This window comes from Euprymna scolopes, chromosome 41, assembly GCF_053919585.1.
Source record: "Euprymna scolopes isolate OS-2025 chromosome 41, ASM5391958v1, whole genome shotgun sequence".
Lineage (NCBI taxonomy): Eukaryota > Metazoa > Mollusca > Cephalopoda > Sepiida > Sepiolidae > Euprymna > Euprymna scolopes.
Window position 1 is genome coordinate 72034988 of NC_136522.1, and position 22215 is coordinate 72057202.

General features: G+C 36.8%; 1 protein-coding gene and 1 pseudogene across 1 annotated transcript in view; one reads left to right on the forward strand and one right to left on the reverse strand.

Moving 5' to 3' along the window:
* LOC145266619 (dual specificity mitogen-activated protein kinase kinase 3-like) overlaps positions 1-22215 on the reverse strand; it is a 90761-nt gene that overhangs the window by 19010 nt on the left and 49536 nt on the right. The window contains exons 3-5 of the mRNA XM_080122525.1: positions 11938-12100; positions 6128-6247; positions 3399-3512 (exon numbers count right to left, since the gene is read on the reverse strand). Of these exons, the coding sequence (XP_079978651.1) occupies positions 3399-3512; positions 6128-6247; positions 11938-12100 (397 nt within the window). The remainder of the gene's footprint in view (positions 1-3398; positions 3513-6127; positions 6248-11937; positions 12101-22215) is intronic.
* LOC145266758 (U2 spliceosomal RNA) lies at positions 21115-21241 on the forward strand (annotated as a pseudogene).

Sequence of the window (22215 nt, forward strand, 5' to 3'; positions counted from 1 at the left end):
TATTTTTTTTATTTTTTTATTTTTTATTTTTTATTTTTTTTAGTTTTTTTCTTTCTCCTTACCATGAGTATTTTTTTTATTTTATTTTTTTATTTTTTTTACTTGCAAGAATTAAACTGTTTAGGAAAAACATAATACTCGCATACACGCCTCAGTTTCTGTATGAATTAAAATATATTTATGTGTATTTTATGACCGGGCAGGCTGCTAGTCTAGTATAAAGTTTGAACAAGGGTCATTTCCAGAGGTGAATCAAAGATAAGTGACATAAGGTTCAGGTTCGGAACAGCAGATCAAATGTTCACATAACAGAACACGAGGTGAAAGTAATGATGTCACGTTTTTTTTTGTTTTTTTTTTTGCTAAGAGAAAAAGATTTTCAGATCAATCTGTGGGAGCAAATACAAGACACATCACCGATAATACTGTGGGAAACTTTGATAATCACTAAACGCAATGTAACCCAAAGATTCAAGGAGATAAATAATTAGTTAAGAGAATGTTCATCTCTCCTGAGCGAATAAATTCTCTCCAAAATAAAACCTTTAAAAAAACTATCAGCAAAAAATAGCTAGTGTGGAATTTGACACGGGTCACATTTGTAAGACCGCATGCTATCCTTCTCGATAACAAACGCTGATCCCAGTGTTGTCTCTCACATTGGCGACTGATGAGGGGGGTCGCGCACAAGTTCACAACTATATAAAAAAACAAAGCAAAAGCACAAACTTCGACAGATTCTGCAAATATCAGTTGCACTCTGGGCGCGTGAGTGACACCATCAATCTTCTGCACGCTAAGGTTTATATTTACATTCTATTATGGTTGTGTTCATTAGTTGATGTCAACTCATCTTGATCTCTTAAAGTTCTCTTGATCTGGTCCGAGCCATGACCTGTCTAACTCCAAACGGTCCTCAACTGTCGTAAATCCAACATCGTTCATAAAAACAAACTACTTGATCACTTTATGTGAATTTTGGAATATGATATCTTCCTTCCGTGACGAGTAAATACATCATTAAGATTTTTTTTTGATTTTTTTATATAATTTTTAAACATGGTTGAATTTTAAATGTGATCCAATCTTTCTTCTTTCCAAGTCGTTAATAATTTTGTTTTGAAATTAGGTTACCATCATGTCTATTCGTTTTTCAATTTGATACACAAAAGTATGCGTCTTTGCACGAATAAGGCATCAACAGGGTAGGCTTAATAGTTTTCAGTTGTTTTTTTACAACATAAACATCCAAGTTGAAAATTTTAATGAATGAAATGCTTACGCTATATCATTGATATTAGAAATTAATTATTTGACAAATTTCAGTTTATATATTATTCCTTAATTGGAATTCATTTTTGAGATGAGCATTATATATATTAATTTATTTTTATTTCGGACTATTATTCTCATCTTTATTAGTTGTTGTTTTTCATCTTTTATTGGATTGTTTATTCACAACGTTTCGGCCAACTATTCCCCTGGCCTTCGTCAGGTGGTAACCGCAACGGATAGGAACTTCGAATCTCCTAACTGCATTCTCAGCCGTCACTGCCATCCGTTGATAGAGACGTTGAATCTCTACAGTTCCAGATGAACATTGTCTGAAGATAGCAGTTTCAATCCCATCCAAAGCGTGCCAGAGGTTTACTTGGCCAAAAATGTGGTGAGACGACAACAACTACAGATGGCAGTGATGGCTGAGAATGCAGTTAGGAGATTCGAAGTTCCTATCCGTCGCGGTTACCACCTGACGAAGACCAGAGGAATAGTTGGCCGAAACGTTGTGAATAAACAAACCAATAAAAGATGAAAAACAACTAATAAAGATGAGAATAATAGTCCGAAATAAAAAATAAATTAATATAAATTTCAGTTTGTTTGATGTATTTTAAAGGATTTCTAGTAGTGATCGGGCGATTCTAATATTTTTCCCAATTCCGATACAATTACCGATTCCGTTTCTTTATGAATCTCTAAATATTTTACTATAAAAGTGTTATTTTGTCCCGATTACCACAAAAACACATCCCAGATGTGCATATATTTTCTCAAATGTAAAAACACACTTTTGTGGGGGTTGTGATCTGGAGATTTTAGTCTTACTGGAAGTTTAAAAATCAATGAATATTTATTTTATTATTAACTACAAGCAGTATTGGCATCGGAAAATAGGCAAAAAAATTTTTTTGATTCTGATACCTCAAAAAGCTCCAATTTTTCCGATTCCAATTAATCGTCCCGACACTAGTTTCCCAGAAGCATAATATGGGCACAACCTGTTATTTAAAAATTCAAATATTTCAGATTTGCATTAATCACAATCCAGTTATTAAACATCAATCAAGATTCTCTACAAAAACGTTCTTAACTATCGTAAAACTCATTGGCACATGTAGAACTAACTCTAAAATATTAACTGATCTAATGTTCTCATTTACTGTCACACCTTCATTGACGACCACAACTCAGCTCTCCTTTGTGTGTATTGGTGAACAACTTGTGTCTTTGTTCTGCTGATAAACTTCATTTTCTTTGTTGTTTTATATATATATATATTATTTTTTTTAAAGATGGTGGTCATGTGGAAATGATTCCGTCCCTCAAAATCACAAGATTATTTTTAAACGTCAAAGGTAGCATTCAAATTCCACATTTTTTCCTCAGAGGTTCCGATTCTGTATATGGTTTTATGACACATCGACCCCTCGGTAATCATTGTGCGTGATTTGTGTAATTTGTGCTGTGATAAATAACACAAGATGAGTTAAGCTATGTGTATGATAGTGTCGCGCAACGTACAAATAAGGACCCCCCAACGTTGTCTGTTGAGAGCTGTCGGGTCACATCAGTCGCCAGCGATTTTCTTTTTAGCCTGAGCTACACTCGCCCTGCTTCGACTCCTATCTTTCTTGGGAGATGTCCAACCCTTGACAGAGTCCAACTTGCCATCGTCATCTCAACTGGACATTGGCCTTTTGTTCCCATCATCTGCCGTTCTTAGTGTGGGCGACCGAAAAATACAATTGCAAATTATTTAGTACCTCTATCCAGTCATGCCTGACGGAACAAGAGTATGCTAACCTCATGCAGGATTTCGTTCAAAATTCCGTCCAAATTCCCGAGTTCAACAGAAACATTCCAAGTTCGACAAGATACGCCTGAAGAATGTCGGAGGTTACATCAACCAAAATGTTGTGAAAATGACACTCAAGATGAGAACAGTAGTCCGACGAATCTAAATAATACGAATAAATGGTTTTTCTTCCGATACATTATTCATAAAATTGTGATACCTGAGCAAGTACGTTACTAAAAACGTAAAAGGTCAGAATATAAAATATTCATAGCTCTTCAACATAAGTAAAAGTTATACGTCATTAAAACAATATACTTACCGACGAAGCAATAATAGTTAAAACATCCTCTGGTATAACTGTATCTGTGTAAACTTTCTTGTAAAATTTATCTAACGAGGCATCCATAACTTCCATTAATATCCAAACGTCACCCTGAAAAAAAAAAAGAAATTAGAAGGATGTTAGGAGAGGCTCCATGTTTTGACAAGCGTCTGGGTCTGACCTTTACTCCTGATCTGAAATAGAACACAAACATCAAATCTGTTGCCAAAGTTGCTGGTAACATGGTGGGATCATTCTACTGTTCCAGTAGATATCTCACTACCGATGCAATTCTCTACCTCTATAAGAGCCAAGTATGTTAAATGATGGAGTACTGTTGCCACATTTGGGCAGGAGCTGCTGGAAGCATCTTATCCTGCCTTGACTGAGTTCAAAATAGACTTCGTAGGCTCGTAGGGAATGCTCTTTTCTCTTCCCTGCAACCTCTTTCCCATATAAGAGACGTTGCGAGCCTGTCTCTGCTCTATCGTTATTTTCATGGCAAATGCTCGTCTGAGCTCCAATCTATGGTCCCTCCTTGCCAAACTTTCACAAAAACATTCGTCTAGCTGAAACCACTATCAATAATTTCCTCCAGTTTTTTCATCTGTGCCTAAACCTAAACGTAGATTCCATGAACAAAGTTTCTTTCTTAGAACTCCATGCCTGTAGATCTCCATTCCATTTCCTTGCTTTCCAGCTGACTACAATATGGTTGTCTTCAAGTCCAAAGTAAACAAGTTCTGGAGTGGCAACACTTTGTTAAAAAAAAATGTAATTTCGTTGAAACATTTTGCGCACTGTATAAGAAGTGGGTCTATAAGATAATGGAACCTACGTAGACAGACTAGCAGTTGTGGCTAGTGCAATATATAGAATTGAGAATCATGGCTCATTGTTTTACAGCAGAAATTATAAAGTTCAAATGGATTTTGTAGCGAGCGTAGCTGTAAGTTGTTTGTGTAATATGTCACAACAATATAATGAGATGATTCCAGCAGATGTTGATGTGGCATGATGTGTTGATTGCAATGTCAATGTCTTTCGTGGAACGCGATTCTTATGGTATCGAGAAGGAGTCTATTTTGGATGACAGAAAAAAATGGATTGGAAAACCGGTCTCTGTATCCAGAAGATGGGCAGACAAATTTTTCCTACAAGTGATAAGATGCTCACGACAAATGAGATCATAGCGAGATAGACACCACCCTATCTTAAGTTCGTGAACTAGCGACACAAGGTTCGATTAGGATAACATCATCTGATGACTGAATAAAAAACTCATTCGTTAAAAAAAAAAGGCAGAGATTTGCGCGTCGTTTGTGTTGGAACGTGTTTGTTTCAGAGCCAGATAAGCAGAGAGAACAGGCGACATGAAACGGACACGCAAACTAGATAAATCATATTCCAAAAATCACTTAATTTAATCAAGTAGTTTTATTTTTGAATCAGAAAATCAAATTTTATGAGTATCATCTGGGCGACTGTTTCGCCTGCAAATTTTAAAAAACTATCAAGAAGTAAAGGGACATAACTCAACAACAATTCCTACCATATTTATATTGTAGTTCCCATTTACTACTTGATCAATTTACATGATTTTTGGTATATGACACTTGAACTTCAGCATGTTACTACAGTCGGGGAAGCAAGGATCCGGGAGGGAATTCCAAAGTTTAGTAGTTCAACTATTTGAGTAAAAGACTTTCCGGCATCTAGGGATCTCTACAGTGAAGGGGTGAGATTTTGCTACTTGTCAGGAGTATTTACTTCAAGAGGGTACATGAGCTTCAGTTTGTCAGAGTACTTACCATTAAAGAACTTGTAAAACAGGCACTAAAAGAAAGAGACATAGGCTTGTCATATGGAAGGTGTAAACTTTGAATAATTTTGTGTTTTTATGAATTAGCACTTGAGGTTTGGTTTGGTTGTTTTATGGTATATCAACCCCTTCTAGAAAAAGATTTTAGGTTTCAAGTTGTTTATATTTTTAGATATTTATTAATGGTGTTTGGTTTGGTTGTTTTGTAGAGAAAATTTGTTTTTGTTTTTGCAGAAAAGGATCAAATTTTGCAAAGGGAAAGGAGAAAAAAAAAAAAAAAAAACATCAATATTTAGTACATTTTTTGGTCAAGAAGCCAGTATCTTCAGACAGCCTGATCTGGTAGTACCAGATGTCTTAACAGGTATTACTAAGATTTAGAGCCACTCAAGGATAAGGGTTAGATAGATTATAAATTGAAGGATAAATACTGTGAGAGAATTGAAAATAATAAGATGCAATGAATAAAATTTGACGACTTATGAGGACACTTTATGACATGTTTATTAACATTAGTTTTGAAGATGACCATGTTGCGGTCATCAGGGAATGAATTTGTGGCAACATGTTCCACAGATGAGAAGTTCTTAGAAATTATGTTGCATGGAGGTAGAAAGATTCTTTTCAGTTGTAGTAGGAAGACGATTTATTTGTTTTTCCTTTATTAAGCCACACAATTTTCTCGTTTTTTTTTTGTTTTTTTTTAATAAAGCCATGGTCATAAAAACTGTTAGCAATAGACAGAGGCTATTAAGCTAATTATGGAAAGCATAAAATTTAGGAACATCAGCACGTTTAGGACTGCAGAACACAATGCGAAAGGAGATTGCCGGTACTGAGTAAACACCAGCGTGATTATGCAGAAATTTCTTTTGTCAGGAAACTTCAAAATGAGATTACTTACCTCTCGAAACAAAGCTCCATAAGATTGCACTGTATAGATACATGAACCACTTTTCATAGAAACGTCTAAGTCCATCAATAATCGCTTCTCTTCTTCATCGTTTATTGTTGCCGTTATTCTCTGGAGAGAAAAATGAAAAAGAATGTTTAAAAAAGAAACAAAAAAAAATAAAAAGAAAAATGTAAAAAAAAAAGAAAAATGTAAAAAAAAAAGAAAAATGTAAAAAAAAAAGAAAAATGTAAAAAAAAAAGAAAAATGTAAAAAAAAAGAAAAATGTAAAAAAAAAAGAAAAATGTAAAAAAAAAAGAAAAATGTAAAAAAAAAAGAAAAATGTAAAAAAAAAAGAAAAATGTAAAAAAAAAAGAAAAATGTAAAAAAAAAAGAAAAATATAAAAAAAAAAGAAAAATGTAAAAAAAAAAGAAAAATGTAAAAAAAAAAGAAAAATGTAAAAAAAAAAAGAAAAATGTAAAAAAAAAAGAAAAATGTAAAAAAAAAAGAAAAATGTAAAAAAAAAGAAAAATGTAAAAAAAAAGAAAAATGTAAAAAAAAAGAAAAATGTAAAAAAAAAAGAAAAATGTAAAAAAAAAAGAAAAATGTAAAAAAAAAGAAAAATGTAAAAAAAAAAAAGAAAAATGTAAAAAAAAAAGAAAAATGTAAAAAAGAAAAATGTAAAAAAAAAAAGAAAAATGTAAAAAAAAAAGAAAAATGTAAAAAAAAGAAAAATGTAAAAAAAGAAAAATGTAAAAAAAAAGAAAAATGTAAAAAAAAAAGAAAAATGTAAAAAAAAAAGAAAAATGTAAAAAAAAAAGAAAAATGTAAAAAAAAAGAAAAATGTAAAAAAAAAGAAAAAATGTAAAAAAAAAGAAAAAATGTAAAAAAAAAGAAAAAATGTAAAAAAAAGAAAAAATGTAAAAAAAAAGAAAAAATGTAAAAAAAAAGAAAAAATGTAAAAAAAAAAGAAAAAATGTAAAAAAAAGAAAAGAAAAATGTAAAAAAAACGAAAAGAAAAATGTAAAAAAAAAAGAAAAATGTAAAAAAAAGAAAAATGTAAAAAAAAGAAAAATGTAAAAAAAAGAAAAATGTAAAAAAAAGAAAAATGTAAAAAAAAAAGAAAAATGTAAAAAAAAGGAAAAATGTAAAAAAAAAGAAAAATGTAAAAAAAAAAAAAGAAAAATGTAAAAAAAAAAAAGAAAAATGTAAAAAAAAGAAAAATGTAAAAAAAAGAAAAGAAAAATGTAAAAAAAAGGAAAAGAAAAATGTAAAAAAAGGAAAAGAAAAATGTAAAAAAAGGAAAAGAAAAATGTAAAAAAGGAAAAGAAAAATGTAAAAAAAGGAAAAGAAAAATGTAAAAAAAAGGAAAAGAAAAATGTAAAAAAAAAGAAAAATGTAAAAAAAAGAAAAGAAAAATGTAAAAAAAAAAGAAAAATGTAAAAAAAAAGAAAAATGTAAAAAAAAGGAAAAATGTAAAAAAAAAAGAAAAATGTAAAAAAAAAAAAAGAAAAATGTAAAAAAAAAAAGAAAAATGTAAAAAAAGAAAAGAAAAATGTAAAAAAAAGAAAAGAAAAATGTAAAAAAAAGGAAAAGAAAAATGTAAAAAAAGGAAAAGAAAAATGTAAAAAAAGGAAAAGAAAAATGTAAAAAAAGGAAAAGAAAAATGTAAAAAAAAGGAAAAGAAAAATGTAAAAAAGAAGAAAAATGTAAAAAAAAGAAAAGAAATGAAAAAAGAAAAAGAAAATGCAAAAATGTTAAAAAAAAAGGAAAAAAGAAAAAAAATTACATTTTTTTTTTTAATAACGTTTTCTCCTGTCTTTCTTAGGCGCACCTACCATAAGATGACCCCCAAGCGAAGTCCCTTTTTTTTTTCTTTCTTTTTTTTTTTTAATTGACTATTAAAATATTTAACAGTATTTTACGAGCACGGACAACCCCCCCCCCACACACACACACACTAGTATGCAATATATTGCTGTTGGGCATTCTGAAGACATTCAGTACGAATGGAGATCCAACAATATTATTGTAACCATTTTGTTAAAACTGTAAAAGTATTTATCTAAGTAATCTGGTTAATGTAGTGTCAGAATAGATCTGGTTATTATGGTTTATCTCAAATATCCTTATAGGAGTCTGTTATTTCCATTGTATGGATGCCCGGCAAGAATGGAAACCCCACAATATCATTACATCATCTTTAGACAGAACAGATACTACCATTGGATCCTAGCAAGAAGATATATTTTAGTTTCACATACAGCCCAAAAGCAACATTTGTTATTTTTTTTAATTGCATCTTCGGTGATTGGGAGATCCTATTTATCAAAAAGGAGGACAGATGGTGATAACATACTACGAACATTAAATTAGGGTCTATATCCGACCCCCACCCTCTGATAGGATCTCCCAATTGAATAATTTATAATCTGGAAACCGTGACACATGTACATAGTACATGTGTTAAAAGGTACCACAGTTGCACTTGTACCTCCTCAACGTACATATCTCCAACAAACCCGCTTAGCAATAAAATCTCACCCCTTCACTGTTCCGTATAATATGTAGTTTTCTATGAAGAGTTTAGAGGTTTATTATTTTCAGATATCTTCTGAGATATATATATATATATATATTTAATTTTATAGAACTTTGTTGTAAGTTAGGTGGATAGTCTTTATTGAGATTCATTAGGAAATTTGTTTTAAGTTGTTCATTAAAATTTTGTGTGCATGTTTTTGACTTAAATACAAAAAAAAAAAAAAAACTAATTTTATTTTGGTATCTTAACGCCCCCCCCCGTCTTTGTGCTGATGAGGGGACGAATATCCAAATACAATTATTCTCAATGATTTTTGTTAATTGTAAATAAAATGAATATCATTTCCGAAATGATCGTACACTCAAGTTGACTTTGTTTTTCCTGTTGAAACTGATTCATAATTTATAATTATTAATCCTTATAATCAATATATATATATATATATATATATATATATATATATATATATATATATACACACACGTTTTATGTATTTTTAAACCTCTATTATATAAAAGTCACTGTGTGTGTGTGTGTGAGTTTGTTCCTCAAAAGTTCCAAAACGACTGAGCCTATCTTTCACAAATTTCACACAAACCTAATTTATATGTCTGGTAGTGTTCTTAGAAATGTTTTGTAATAGAAATTAATCAGATAAGTATCGGAAATCGAAAAAAATCCGATCTTAAAAATAGTCTTTCTCTCTTATAGATAAAAAAGAATTTTTACAAGGGAATATTTTATGTTACACCGGATAAAAGAAATAATAAAATCTCAGCAAATCATTTCTTAAAAAAAAAGAAAAGATTTATTGTCATTCTGAGATATCCCCTGTTCAAGCCCGGGTATGCCTCACAATTTTATTTTAATCTTTTTTTTTGAAGGAGTTCAATTTATGATAAAGAGGGGCCATTTAAAATCGCCACAAATCATTTTGTTTGCATATTTTAAAACTAAACATTAATCAGAAATGACTTTTCCAGGGCATTCATCGTCAAGCCCAAATATCAGCTGACATGCTATTGTAAACAAACACAGATGGAATTTGATGGACAACATCATTTTTTTTTTTTGTGAAAAATCCAGACAAATTATTCCTCCTAATATATCTATATATATAAAAGCGAAAATGTGTGTATGTATGTTCGCCTTTTTTTGTGTATGTCCAAGAAAGGCTTTTTTTCCGAGAAGCGGTCAGTCGGCTCACAACTTCTTATATCACATATAAATCATAATATCTACGAGTTAACAACGGAGGTCGCCTGTCTATTAAATTTGCTTGACTTTGAAAAGATAAATATTCAACATTTCTCGCTCACCGCATGTGGATTAGGCTTTTTCGTATAATAAAAGCGACACCTATTCTGGCGGTATTTTTCCGGTCGCCATCGCCAGAAATGTCCGAAAGCAATCAGCTTTGATCAATGTGGAAATATTTTCCTTATATCAGACAATTGCTATTCAGTTTGGACAATCCCCTTGTTATGGGGAGCTGCCCCCCCCCCCAATATCTTGGAAAATAAAAATAAAAAAAGCGTTCACACAGTAAATAAAATACTGTCCCACAGTCAAAGTTGACCTCATTAAGTCATTAAAACGTGCACCTGCCAATTCTAAATAGTTAAATAAATTCAAACGTGTTTCCGTTTGTATTTTGCGGTGGCCCAATGGTTAACGTCGCACTTTTTTTTTCCCCACACACTATAATTTCCAACTTAGCTTCAAGGCTTCGCGTTCGATCCTCATACTTACCTACCAAAATTTTTTTTTTATTATTTTACCCCCACCCGCCCGACACAAACACTTGGGGGTTTTGATTTACCCAAAACCACACACACCTCCAAACACCTGGGCAACGCTGTGTACCCCCCCCCCCCAGTAATAATATAAACCTCGCCTGTCTGCTTAAATGTATGTATACATGTTTGTATGTGTGCCTAAAACTTTCAACAGCTGCGTCGGGACGTGACAAAACCGGTATCATTTTAAACCTTGAACTTTCGGACGACAGATATAAAAAAAATCGGCTAAAAACATTAATTCCTTCACCCTTAGCGGGGCACTTTTTTTCTTTTCTTTTTTCCTTTTTTTTTTTACTAGGAGGAAGGTCGCTTTTTTTTCACCGATATTTTCAAAAGTCATCCCCTCTTTTCGATTGACTAGCCTTCGCCACTTCCGGTTTGGCAATGGGTTATAACAGCAAAGATGTCACGCTTTTAGGGTTTTTTTTCACATTCTTTTCCTCCTTCGCAGCACAGGTTCGAGTCTGCCTGTTTGCCTACTACCACTTTTTTTTTTTTTTTTTTTTTTTTTTTTAACACATACCTCCAAAAACACCTGGGTAATGCCGGGCACCCATGCTAATATATAATAATCAATAGAGGACTGATTTTATAATAATACGTATGCAATCTGCATAAATTAAAATATCATATTTAAGCATATTGTATGATTGGGCAATGCCAGGTGGCCAGCTTAGTAACCCAATAAATAGAAAGTGATTATTAGCAAATAAGAATGTAAATATATAGATAGAATGTTAACAACAAAGAAGTGACGGTGGGAGGTAAGTATGTATAGTGGATTCAGCAGAATTATATAAATGCAGTCGATGTGCAAAAATAACAGTTTCTTTTTTTTTTGGAGGGGGGGGGGGATTTGAACAGGCGAATTAATCTGGAGTTCAAAAAACTTGGGTCCAATATCCGGAACATTTTTAGTTCTTTTATTTGGGGGAGGTGGTGTTTAATCAACATGATTTAATATACTGTTTTGGGTACTTGTACAGTTTAGTCCAGACATTAAAAAATGAAAATATCGGGGGCCGGGGGTGGGGGGTGGGGGGATTGAGAAAAAAAAAAAAAAAAAAAAGTTATATTGTTTGTATCTGTTTTGGACTGAAGATCCCCCTAAAAAAATTTCACTTAATTTGATCGAGTAGTTTTTTTTTTTTGGTTTCTTTTACAGCGGAAAAACATGTTTTTATGAGAGTGCAATGAAGGTAGCCATCTTTGAATTTTTTAACATGCCACGGGGAGATAACTCAGCTTAAAACGCCTTCCCCATCTTTAATACTAGCTTTTCTTCCTAAAAATCGAAACATGACTACCTTTTGCTCAGTATCATAAATTGTTTTTTCGCTGTGAAAAAAAAAAAATAAATAAATAAAATAAATAAATAAATACTTGATTAAGTGAAATTTTTTTTCGGAGAACTTCATTCCATAACAGATATGTACAATATTAGCTTTTTTTTTTTTAGGGCAGCTAAATTTACCTTAACTGCCATAATTTTACCACTGGGTCGGTGCTTCATTTTCTCCACGATACCATATGCACCACGGCCGAGTGTACAGAGAATCTCCAAGTCATCGGCATCACAATTAAATTTCTGACCAGCAATGTTGATCTCCGTTCTGGAATCTAAATTCCGGGGTGGACTGCAAAAATGAAGGAGAGAAAAATAAATGGAGTTAAAAGTAGAAATAAACAACGCAATTCTTAAGAGAGAAAGTGTGTGTGATGCATGGGTTATGGGGGGGGAAGGGATGAGCTGATTGCCTTGTCCTTAAACCTGACATTGTCTAAAGTATTTAACAGAAATCTTAGCTTTTCACAATTATACTGCTTTAGGCACGTGCCATTTCTTTGTAATATGTCCTGTTTGGGAGAGATCAACCCCTACCAATAAACTAGATGCAGCATCAAACAACACCTATCGCTTTATCATGGTTTACAACATCTGCATCATAGTTAGGGAAGAAAAGAGCAACAGATGAGAGATGAGGATGGCCAAGTGTTTAATGTTATCGACTGACAACCGGGCTGTGCTAGGCTCAAGTGCAGTCTTATACTTTAACATTTTTGGAGAACCCACACTTCAGGTTTTCAGGTTAGTGTGAAAGATTTTTAGGGAGGGCTGATTTCAGAGATATTTTTAAAGCATCAATTGAAATGAATGGCTTTCGTCTTGGGGAGGCGCCATATTTTGACAAACTTTGAGTCTGACCTTTACTCCTGATCTGAAATGGAACACGTACATCAAATCCATTGCAAAGGTCGCTGGAAAAATGGTGGGCTCATACTACCGCTCCAATAGATAGCTCACTGCTGATGCGATTCTCTACCTGTATAAAAGCCAAGTACGTCCAAGGATAGAGTACTGTTGCCACATCGGGGCAAGAGCTGCTAGAAGCAGCTTGTCCTGCCTTGACAGAGTTCAAAATAAACTTTGGACTCTAGTAGGAGATACCCTTTTCTCTTTCCAACAAAAGAAACGTTGCAAGCCTGTCTCTAGTCTATCGTTATTTTCATGGCAAATTCTCATATGAGACCAATCTATGGTTTCCCCTTCCCGAACTTTCATGGAAAACACTCGTCTAGCTGAAACCACTATCAATAATTTCCCTTACTCTTTATCTGTGCCTAAACCTAAACATGGATTCCATAAACGAAACTTCTTTTTTAGAACTGCACACCTATGGAACTATCTTCCATTTGCCTGCTTTCCAACTGACTACAATATGGTTGTCTTCAAGTTGGTCTCCATCTGTCAAGTACACGATCGACTAGTCATAAAAAAAAAAAAAAAAAAAAAATGGAATTATTTGAAATTCAGGTATAAATATTCAAATAGTTTTTTTTTCATACTCTTAAAGCCAATCATTCTAAATCTTATTTAATCAATAATACTCGATATGAAAACAATAATCCAAATAATGCGTATTATCAATCCTCATCTCAAAAATTCACAAACAATAGTTTAAAGTTGAACTTAATACAAAAGAATTGTAGGGGAAGTTTTGTTACGTATATTCTAAGAATATACACGGGAAAGAAAATGGAATGTTTGTATATTATTTATAATCTGGAAATTTAACTTTGGAAAGTCTATATCAGCTACGTAATCGCTGATAAGCATAGTGATTACTTTGAGGTGAATTGACAGGCGGTGCAGCATAATATATATAAAAAAAAAGAAAAAATCTAATTAGATTTCTACATTACTTACTGTACAGTGTTCAGAGTCGAATGATGAGGACTTATAAGGGAAGGAGGTAGTCACTCCTATTTTTGCATTGAAATTCTGAAGTAAAAAGAGAATGCTTAGCAGATAAGATAAAAATCGAAATGCAAAAGAAACTTTTGGTTCTTGTCCAGAATTTACCCTATTCCTATACCTGTTTTGCAAGTATTTCAATGGTAGATGCTCCAACGAACTAACAGCCCTTGTACTCCCCCCTCCTCGATGTAAATACTCCCGACAAACCCGACAGGCAGCAAATTCCCACCCCTACACAGCAGAGATCCCCAGATGCAAGAAAGCCTTCTACTTTAATAGTTCCTTCCCCAACTGTACTGACATGCAGAAGTTCAAATGTAATGTAAACAGACATCTTGGTGCTCAACTCCCTACATAGTATCCCTGCAATTTATGTTCCCGATAGTAGCTCCCTACATCAAAGTGACATTCTGCCTAGTTTGGGGGGAAAATGCAAAAAAAAAAAAAAAAAAAAAAAAAATTCTGTGTGACATATGTATTAGTGATAAAATCAAATCATAGTCCAAAAATCATGTAAAGTAATCAAGTAGTTTTATATTTAAAAAAATATTTAGAAAGAAAAAAAAAAATCAAATTTTATGAGTAATAGAAATCCAGCTGTCTTGTCCGCCATTTTGAAAATAATCTTTAAGAAAACAAAAAAAAAAAAAAAAAAAAAAATGTACACAACCATACGTGACTAAAACGCACACAAAGCAAAATTATCTATCTGTGTGTGGAGTTTCTGTTTACAAATCTTGGAAACTTATGGTGACAGTAGTAAAAAAAGTATAACGATACATTAATTTCTGTAATAAATGTAACAAATTGTAGGGGAAAAAAAAATCTCTATTATATAAAAGTCACTTTGCGTGTGTGAAGGAGTTCCTTCCTCATAGACTCAGCTGTTTCAGGACCTATCTTTTGCAAATTTCACACAAAGGTCGTGTATATTTCTGACAGTGTTCTTTGATATGTTTTGTATAGAAATTCATCAAATATATATATTGAAAATTGAAAAAAAAAAAAAAAACTGATCTTAAAAATAGTCTTTCTTCTCTCATAGGCAAACAAAATTTTTACAGGGGAATATTTAACGTTACACCAGTGTAACCTTGGCTGGTGTAACGTAAAATATTCCCCCGTAAAAATTCTTTTTATCTCTAAGAGAAGAAAGACTATTTTTAAGATCGTCAAGCTCAAATATTAACTGGTATGGTATTGTAAACGAACACAGATGGAATTTGATGAACGACATTTTTTTTATTTTATTTTTTTGCAAATTAGTCCACCAGGAAAATTATTCATTGTAACATACAATAATCAATAGAGGATTGATTCTATAATAATACATACGCAATCTGCATAAATTAAAATATCATGTTTAAGCATATCCTATGACTGGGCAATGCTGGGCGTCCAGCTAGTACAAACATATTTGTAATCAATGGCAATAAGACAAACTCTTTCTGATTTTCTTTTCCTACGGTGAGCAGGGGAACAAGCAAAATTCTATGAGATACTTTGCATATATGTGATTTTTGGTAGCATATTTTCTTGCTAGGACATATTCCCCATATCTAACACTGCCTTAAAAATAAAAGCGGTAAATGTATACCTCCTGGCCTATATTTTTCGTCAAATATTACATTTAAGAAACTTTAAGACACTCAACCCTTGTTGAGGCCAAATTTAACTATCACAGGGATCGGAATTAAAATGTCACACACTGGTATGTTCGAGTACAGAATGAATTTTTAAAAAATAAATTTAGGACATTTTGTTCAGTGAATAACAATAGAGTGTAGTATCTGTTCTTCAGATGCTCCACTTAAATTTCTTGTTCTCTGTCAGTGGAGGAGAAATCCTTCACGACTGAAACAATTTTTTATTTTTGTTCCTTTTCTCCACGTTAAAAATCGACCCTGGTGTCTAACTCTGTCCCGTGGGGAGGCATTGTAAATAGGAACAATAGATGCATAAACAAACTTGGCTTTCAGGACAAGATCAAAGTGTAGTATCTGATGTTTTAAAAACTGGGAGTTAAGTAGGACGTCCCCCAATATGAAAGGGTGAATGCGGTATTATGGTGAAAGATACTAGCTGGGAGAAACTTTTGATTTTGTTTAGTTCTGGAGTGACAAGGATCACCAACGACCCCCACAATCCCCCCTTTTGAGTTGGCCATGTGCCTAAGTTTTTTGTTCATCGTTGATTTTGACTGTATTTTTAACATGAATAAAAGATTTAATATCTCAAAGTGTAGTATCTGTTCTTCAGATGCTGCACTTTAATTTCTTGTTCTATGTCAGTGGAGGAGAAATCCTTCACGACTGAGACAATTTTTTTATTTTTGTTCCTTTTCTCCACATTAAAAGACGACCCTGGTGTCTAACTCTGTCCCGTGGGGAGGCATTGTAAATAGGAACAATAGATGCATAAAAAAGAAATTTATAAGGTCTTAAAAGCTGCCAATACTTAAGATCCCCCAACCTCTGCTTCCATCACAGAACTACATACTTTGGGAATACCTATTGCAAGAACTATCCAATTAAAACAATCGGTACTTGTACAGTTTAATCAAGACACCTTGAGCAGTTTAATCTGACCACCTTGAGCATTGCACACAACGTCGGTGTCCTTTCCCCGGCTGACTTCGGAGCTGAGTGTAACACACCTTAAGGTAGGTACCATGGCTTTGAATTTGGCTAGTCTGAATGCGAGGGGCTTGAGATCATCGGGCCGGGCGGCTCGCCTCCGGCACGACCTCTTGTCCCTGGGAGTGGATGTTGCTGCGATTCAGGAGACGCATTTCGTTTCCTCAGTGGACTGTCAGGTGCTGGCCCGAGACTTTGAGGTTTTCTCAGCATATGGCAGCCCGCAGGGGAAGGGAGTTTCCGTGCTGGTTAAACGTACCCTGTCGGCGACGGTCGACGTTGTCCATAGAGATGCGGTGGGTAGGCTGGTTGTGGCCGATGTTGCCGTAAAAGATTCTATGTTTCGGGTGATTGCGGTTCATGCGCCCAGCACCGCTTGTGAGAGGGTCTCATTCTTCAGTCAGCTTGACGCGTTTGTAGATTGTCGGAAGCGGGTAGTGCTAATGGGGGATTGGAATTCCATCTTAGACCCCGACATAGATAAGGTAGGAGGCGGAGCTAGAGGATCGGAGAGGTGCGAGTCCAGCCTGGCTGATCTGATGGCTAGATGCGGTCTGGTCGACAGGTTTCGGTTCGAGCATCCGGGGCGGGAGATGTGGACGTGGACCAATAGTGTTTCCTCCTATCCAAATACCTATTTGGACAGGATGTTAGTTAGGAGAGGCGAAGTAGACTTCTTATCTTGTCCCACGTTCACTTGGCTAGGCCAGACGGACCATAAATTAGTTATGGCCCGGCTGAAGCTAGGAAATAGGCCTAAGTTAGCGGGGTACTGGAAGTTAAACACCTCCCTTCTGGAGATACAAGACTTCGAAGATCAGTTAAGAGAATTGATTAAAAAGGCACTAGTGGGGGCGGTTACCGGGAGTAAGTGGTGGTTAGGTCTCAAAGCCAAGATCAGAAGCTTCTCCGTCAAGTATGCCCAGCGCCTCGCACTAGATAAGGCCAAGACGAAGAAGAAGCTAGAGCAGAAACTAGCCCAGGCTACGGGGGAGGGTGATAGGGTTAGTCAGGAACTAGCTAAGCAGGACCTTCTACGCGAGACTAGCGAGCGTTACGAAGGCCAAGTAGTTAGAGCTAGGCTTAGAAAGATAGGCAACGAAGCAGTCAATTCTGATGCAGACGTGCGCCGTGAGGTTTCTAGGCGTGGCTCGGACAAATACATTGCAAAAATCAAACATCCGAATGGACGCATCCTGGAATCGACTCGGGAGATCTGCGAGGGGTTTCGAGAACATTTCGAGGAGCGTTTTACGCAGCAGCCCGATCTTCCAGTCCTTGAGTTTAGCGACTATTTGGCCGACTCTCCCCGCTTCGAGGCGGCTAGAGCGGCTAGTTGCGAGGGCCGGGTGACGGAGCGGGAGGTCTTTACTGCGCTGAAGCAGGTCAGCTGTGACAGATCGCCAGGACTTGATGGTCTGCCATACGAACTGTACTTGAGGCTGTCGCCCATGTTTCTGCCCCTTCTGACGGATATGTTCAACCATTGGTTTGCTCAGGGATCCATCCCAGGGCAGGTGACCAAGGGAGTGATCACATTGCTGAAGAAAGGTGACGGGCATGGAGGGGAAGAGTTAGACGACTACAGGCCCATAACTCTGCTAAACACAGAGTTGAAGATTTTGGCCAAGGTCCTGTCGAATCGGCTGCAGGTTGTTATCGACGAGTTGGTTGAACCGGAACAGAACTACGCTGTGAAGGGGAGATCGATTCAGAACAACTTGCACCTGATCCGCATGATCCTAGAGGGGGGAATAGATGACGACACGGAAGCCGCGCTGATAAACTTAGATCAGTCCAAAGCTTTCGATAGGGTCGACCATCGTTTCCTGGCATCTGTCTTAGAGGCCGCCGGTTTTAAACCGGACTTTTGCAAGTGGATCTCCATAATGTATCGACAGCCCATGGCTGTCGTGCAAGTGAACGGAAAGCGCTCGAAACCCTTTGTTATCTCTCGGTCGGTTCGTCAGGGTTGTCCGCTGTCGCCCCTGCTTTATGTCCTGGCTTTGGAGCCTCTTCTCCGCAAGCTGAGACATGGGGAGGCAAATTCGGCCCTGCGCGGAATGGCTCTGCCTGGCGGCTCAGCTGCCAAGGTATCCGCGTTCGCCGATGATGTCACGATCTTCGCGTCGGGCTTCAGAGACATTGAGGTCGTGTCGGAGGCACTCACACAGTACGAAAGAATCACATGGACCAAGATAAACCGCAACAAGTCGGTAGGACTGCGGTTGGGCGCATGGAGTGGCAACGCAAACCTCCCTGCGCCCTTCAGCTGGACAGATGGCCCGGTCCGGATCCTCGGCGTGTGGTTCGGACCGGGTCTCCAGCTTGACAAGAATTGGTTGGAGGTACGGTCAAAGGTGGAGGCTGCAGTCAATTCGTGGCTTCCTAGGAAACTTTCCTTAAAGGGTAGAGCTGAGGCGTGCACCACTTACGTCTTTCCTCTCATCCTTTACCGACTGGCCGTACTTCCCCTGCCTGCACAACACCTAAAAGCTCTTGTCGAACTCTTGTCCTCGCTCCTTTGGGACAGAGGAAGACACTGGGTGAGCAGACAGGTCTGTATTCAACGTCCGTGTGAGGGAGGCTTGGGAATGCCGGACTTGAAGTGTCATCGAGATGCTGAGAGGCTGGCCTTCCTGAGCCACTATATGCAGGAGAACCAACCGTGGCACCCCGTGGTTACTGCCGCCTTCCCCGACCTCGTTCTCGACCCTTCCATCGAGAGCCGTCGCAGGCCGCGGGGAGAATCTGCCTACATGAAAGAGTGCCGAGCCGCGCTAAAACGACTACCAAGGTCCAGTGACCTTGTGACTGCTACCCGTAGGGAACTCCACAGGGATCTAGTGAAGGGGGCCGCTGACGACCCGCTATGCGCGCGTTTGGGATGGCAGCAGAGTGAGATCCGCTCCGCGTGGAGCTGGGCGCCAAGTTCGAGTCATCTGAACAATTCGGAGTTCTCTCTGACCTGGCGATTGGCCCGAAATGCACTTCCACTCAACAACATACAATGCAGTTCTGGGTTTTTGGAGTCGCCTGATTGTCCCCGTTGTGGGACAACGGCCGTGGAAACTACGGATCACGCTTTCTTCGATTGCCGCGAACTCCGCCAGTACTGGTCGTATGTCAGTGGGGTGACGGCTCGCATCGATCCTGAGCATCCTCGCCCAATTACTGTATCCAATGTTGTGGACAACGTGAGGCCGCCGTGGGACCGGGAAAGACAAATGGTCTACGTTACGATCCTGGCCGTGGCGAGAATGGTGATTTGGACGTCGCGTCTGCAAGGTTGCCGGGGGGTGTTGTCTTTTTCTGATCAAGATCTGATCGCTTTCTTTAAACACCAACTACGGGTGAAGATCAGATGTGATAGAAGAAGGCTGCATCGCGCAGCATTTGACAGAAGATGGATACATGTGGCAAGTCTGTGTGTACGAAGAGGAGCCAAATTTGAATACGTGTTCCCTGCCTAGGTGTGGAACGCGCAGTTCTGTAAAGTAAAATTAAACAAGTAGTCTCTCAGCTAGCTGAGTATGTGTTCCATCCCTCCCCGATTAGGAAGCCTCCAAGATCCCCATCCCCTCTTACCTGCAATTTTTGTTCTCACCCCTTCCTCTAAATTTTACCCATCTTGGAGAAAAAGAAATACAAACTAACCTCCATCCCTTACCCACAAAAATTTTCTTTTCTCCATTCACCCCCATCTAGAGGGCATCCCCACCTAGAGACTGACCCGCAGAAGCGAGGTTCCTTTTACAAACCTAGTGGAACGGGCAGTCTATCAATTAGACGGGGTTGGGAGGGTCCCACTAATCACCTTTTGTTTTTTCTTCCCCCGCCCTCGACACAAATGAATTATTGTTACCATTTTATTGTTATCTTTTTTGTATTTACACGTCAATAAAAAATGTTTTAAAAATTGGGAGTTACTAGGACGTCCCCCAATATGAAAGGGTGAATGCGGTATTATGGTGAAAGAAGATACTAGCTGGGAGAAACTTTTGACTTTGTTTAGTTCTGGAGTGACAAGGATGACCAACGACCCCCAAAATCCCCCCTTTTGAGTTGGCCATGTGCCTAAGTTTTTTGTTCTTCGTTAATTTTGACTGTATTTTTTAACATGAATAAAAGATTTAATATCTCAAAGTGTAGTATCTGTTCCGACAGATACTGCAAGCTATGACTAGCAAAGACCAGATGTGGGGGCAACCCCACATGCCTGACCATTAACCAGCTCCCATTTCCCACCTCTCGGGAGCTGGTCCCCTTTTTCCCTTCCCCCTCCCTTCACTCCTCACATTAAAAATCGGCCTTGTGCCTAATTTGCTCGGTGGGGGAGCAAATAAATACCATCTGTTCCGACAGATACTGTAAGCTATGACTAGCAAAGACCAGATGTGGGGGCAACCCCACATGCCTGACCTTTAACCAGCTCCCATTTCCCACCTCTTGGGAGCTGGTCCCCTTTTTCCCTTCCCCCTCCCTTCACTCCTCACATTAAAAATCGGCCTTGTGCCTAATTTGCTCGGTGAGGGAGCAAATAAATACCATCTGTTCCGACAGATACTGCAAGCAAAGACCATATGTGGGGGCAACTCCACATATAAGACCTTGGTCAATGTAGGGGCAACCCTTCATACCAATTGTCACGATCCAGCTCCCTTACTCCCCGGGGAGTTGGTCCCCATTTCCCCTTCACTCCTCACATTAAAAATCGGCCTTGTGCCTAATTTGTTCGGTGGAGGAGCAAATAAATACCCTTTTCTTGGCCTTTTGGCCAAGATCAAAGTGTAGTATCTGTTCTTACTACATGCTGTACTTATTGTGATATGAAGTAGGGAATCACTTTTCTGTATTAATTTAATGTAAAATGATCACCCACTTTACAACCAGTCAGTCTCAAAGCCATTCAAGTCATTCTCCAGATCATTCAAGTTGTTTTTGAAGGATTCCAGTTATTTTTTAAGCATTCAAGTAATTCTTAAGGTCATTCAATTCATCCTAAGTTCATTAAAGTCATTCTAAGTCATTTACTTTTTATTTATTTAAGTCATTTATTTCGGTCATTTTAGTTTATCTTTAAGAATTTCATGTCAATCCTACATTCACGCATTCCTTCATTACACGAGAGCACGCGACTAATGGCTATCAGCCTTGTTCATGAAAAAGACGCCTATTTCTATGGCAATCACAAGACGGACGATGACGACAATGATGGAAAAAAGTGACTAAAAAAAAAAAAGAAACCTCCATATAAACACTGCACGCGGGAGTTTATTTTTGTTATTGAAAATTTAACAAGTAAAAACCCGGATGGAATCTACAGATGATGGAATGGCTCGATAGCAGCATGCAACAACCAACCCACGGATGCTGCAGAGTTATTGGAAAGTGTTGGCTCAACTCATCCAAGGTTATGTTGTTGCAAACTGGCTTCTCCCTTAGCCTGCAGCACATCTCAACTCTGGCAGCCCATGAGCAAGGTCACACAACATGGTTAATCAATCACAATTTCATCATCAAAAACCAATCACGCGTACCTGAGAAATGAGTCAAGTTCTCCCCTGACGCTCATATTCATAGCCACCCAATCAGAATTACATTGCAAATTCAGGTTCTTATTCAGAATTTGCCTTACATTAAAAACAAAAACGCATTAATATCTTTATGATGTATCCATGACAAAACAAAATTATCATATTCCAAAAAATATTTTATCAAGTAATTTTATTTTTGAATAAGAAAAATCAAATTTCATGAAGATCTGTCTCACTCATCATTTAAAAAAAAAAAATAAAATTAAAAAAGAAGAAATCCCAGAAACCAAGGGAGATAACTCAATAATTCAAAATTTACT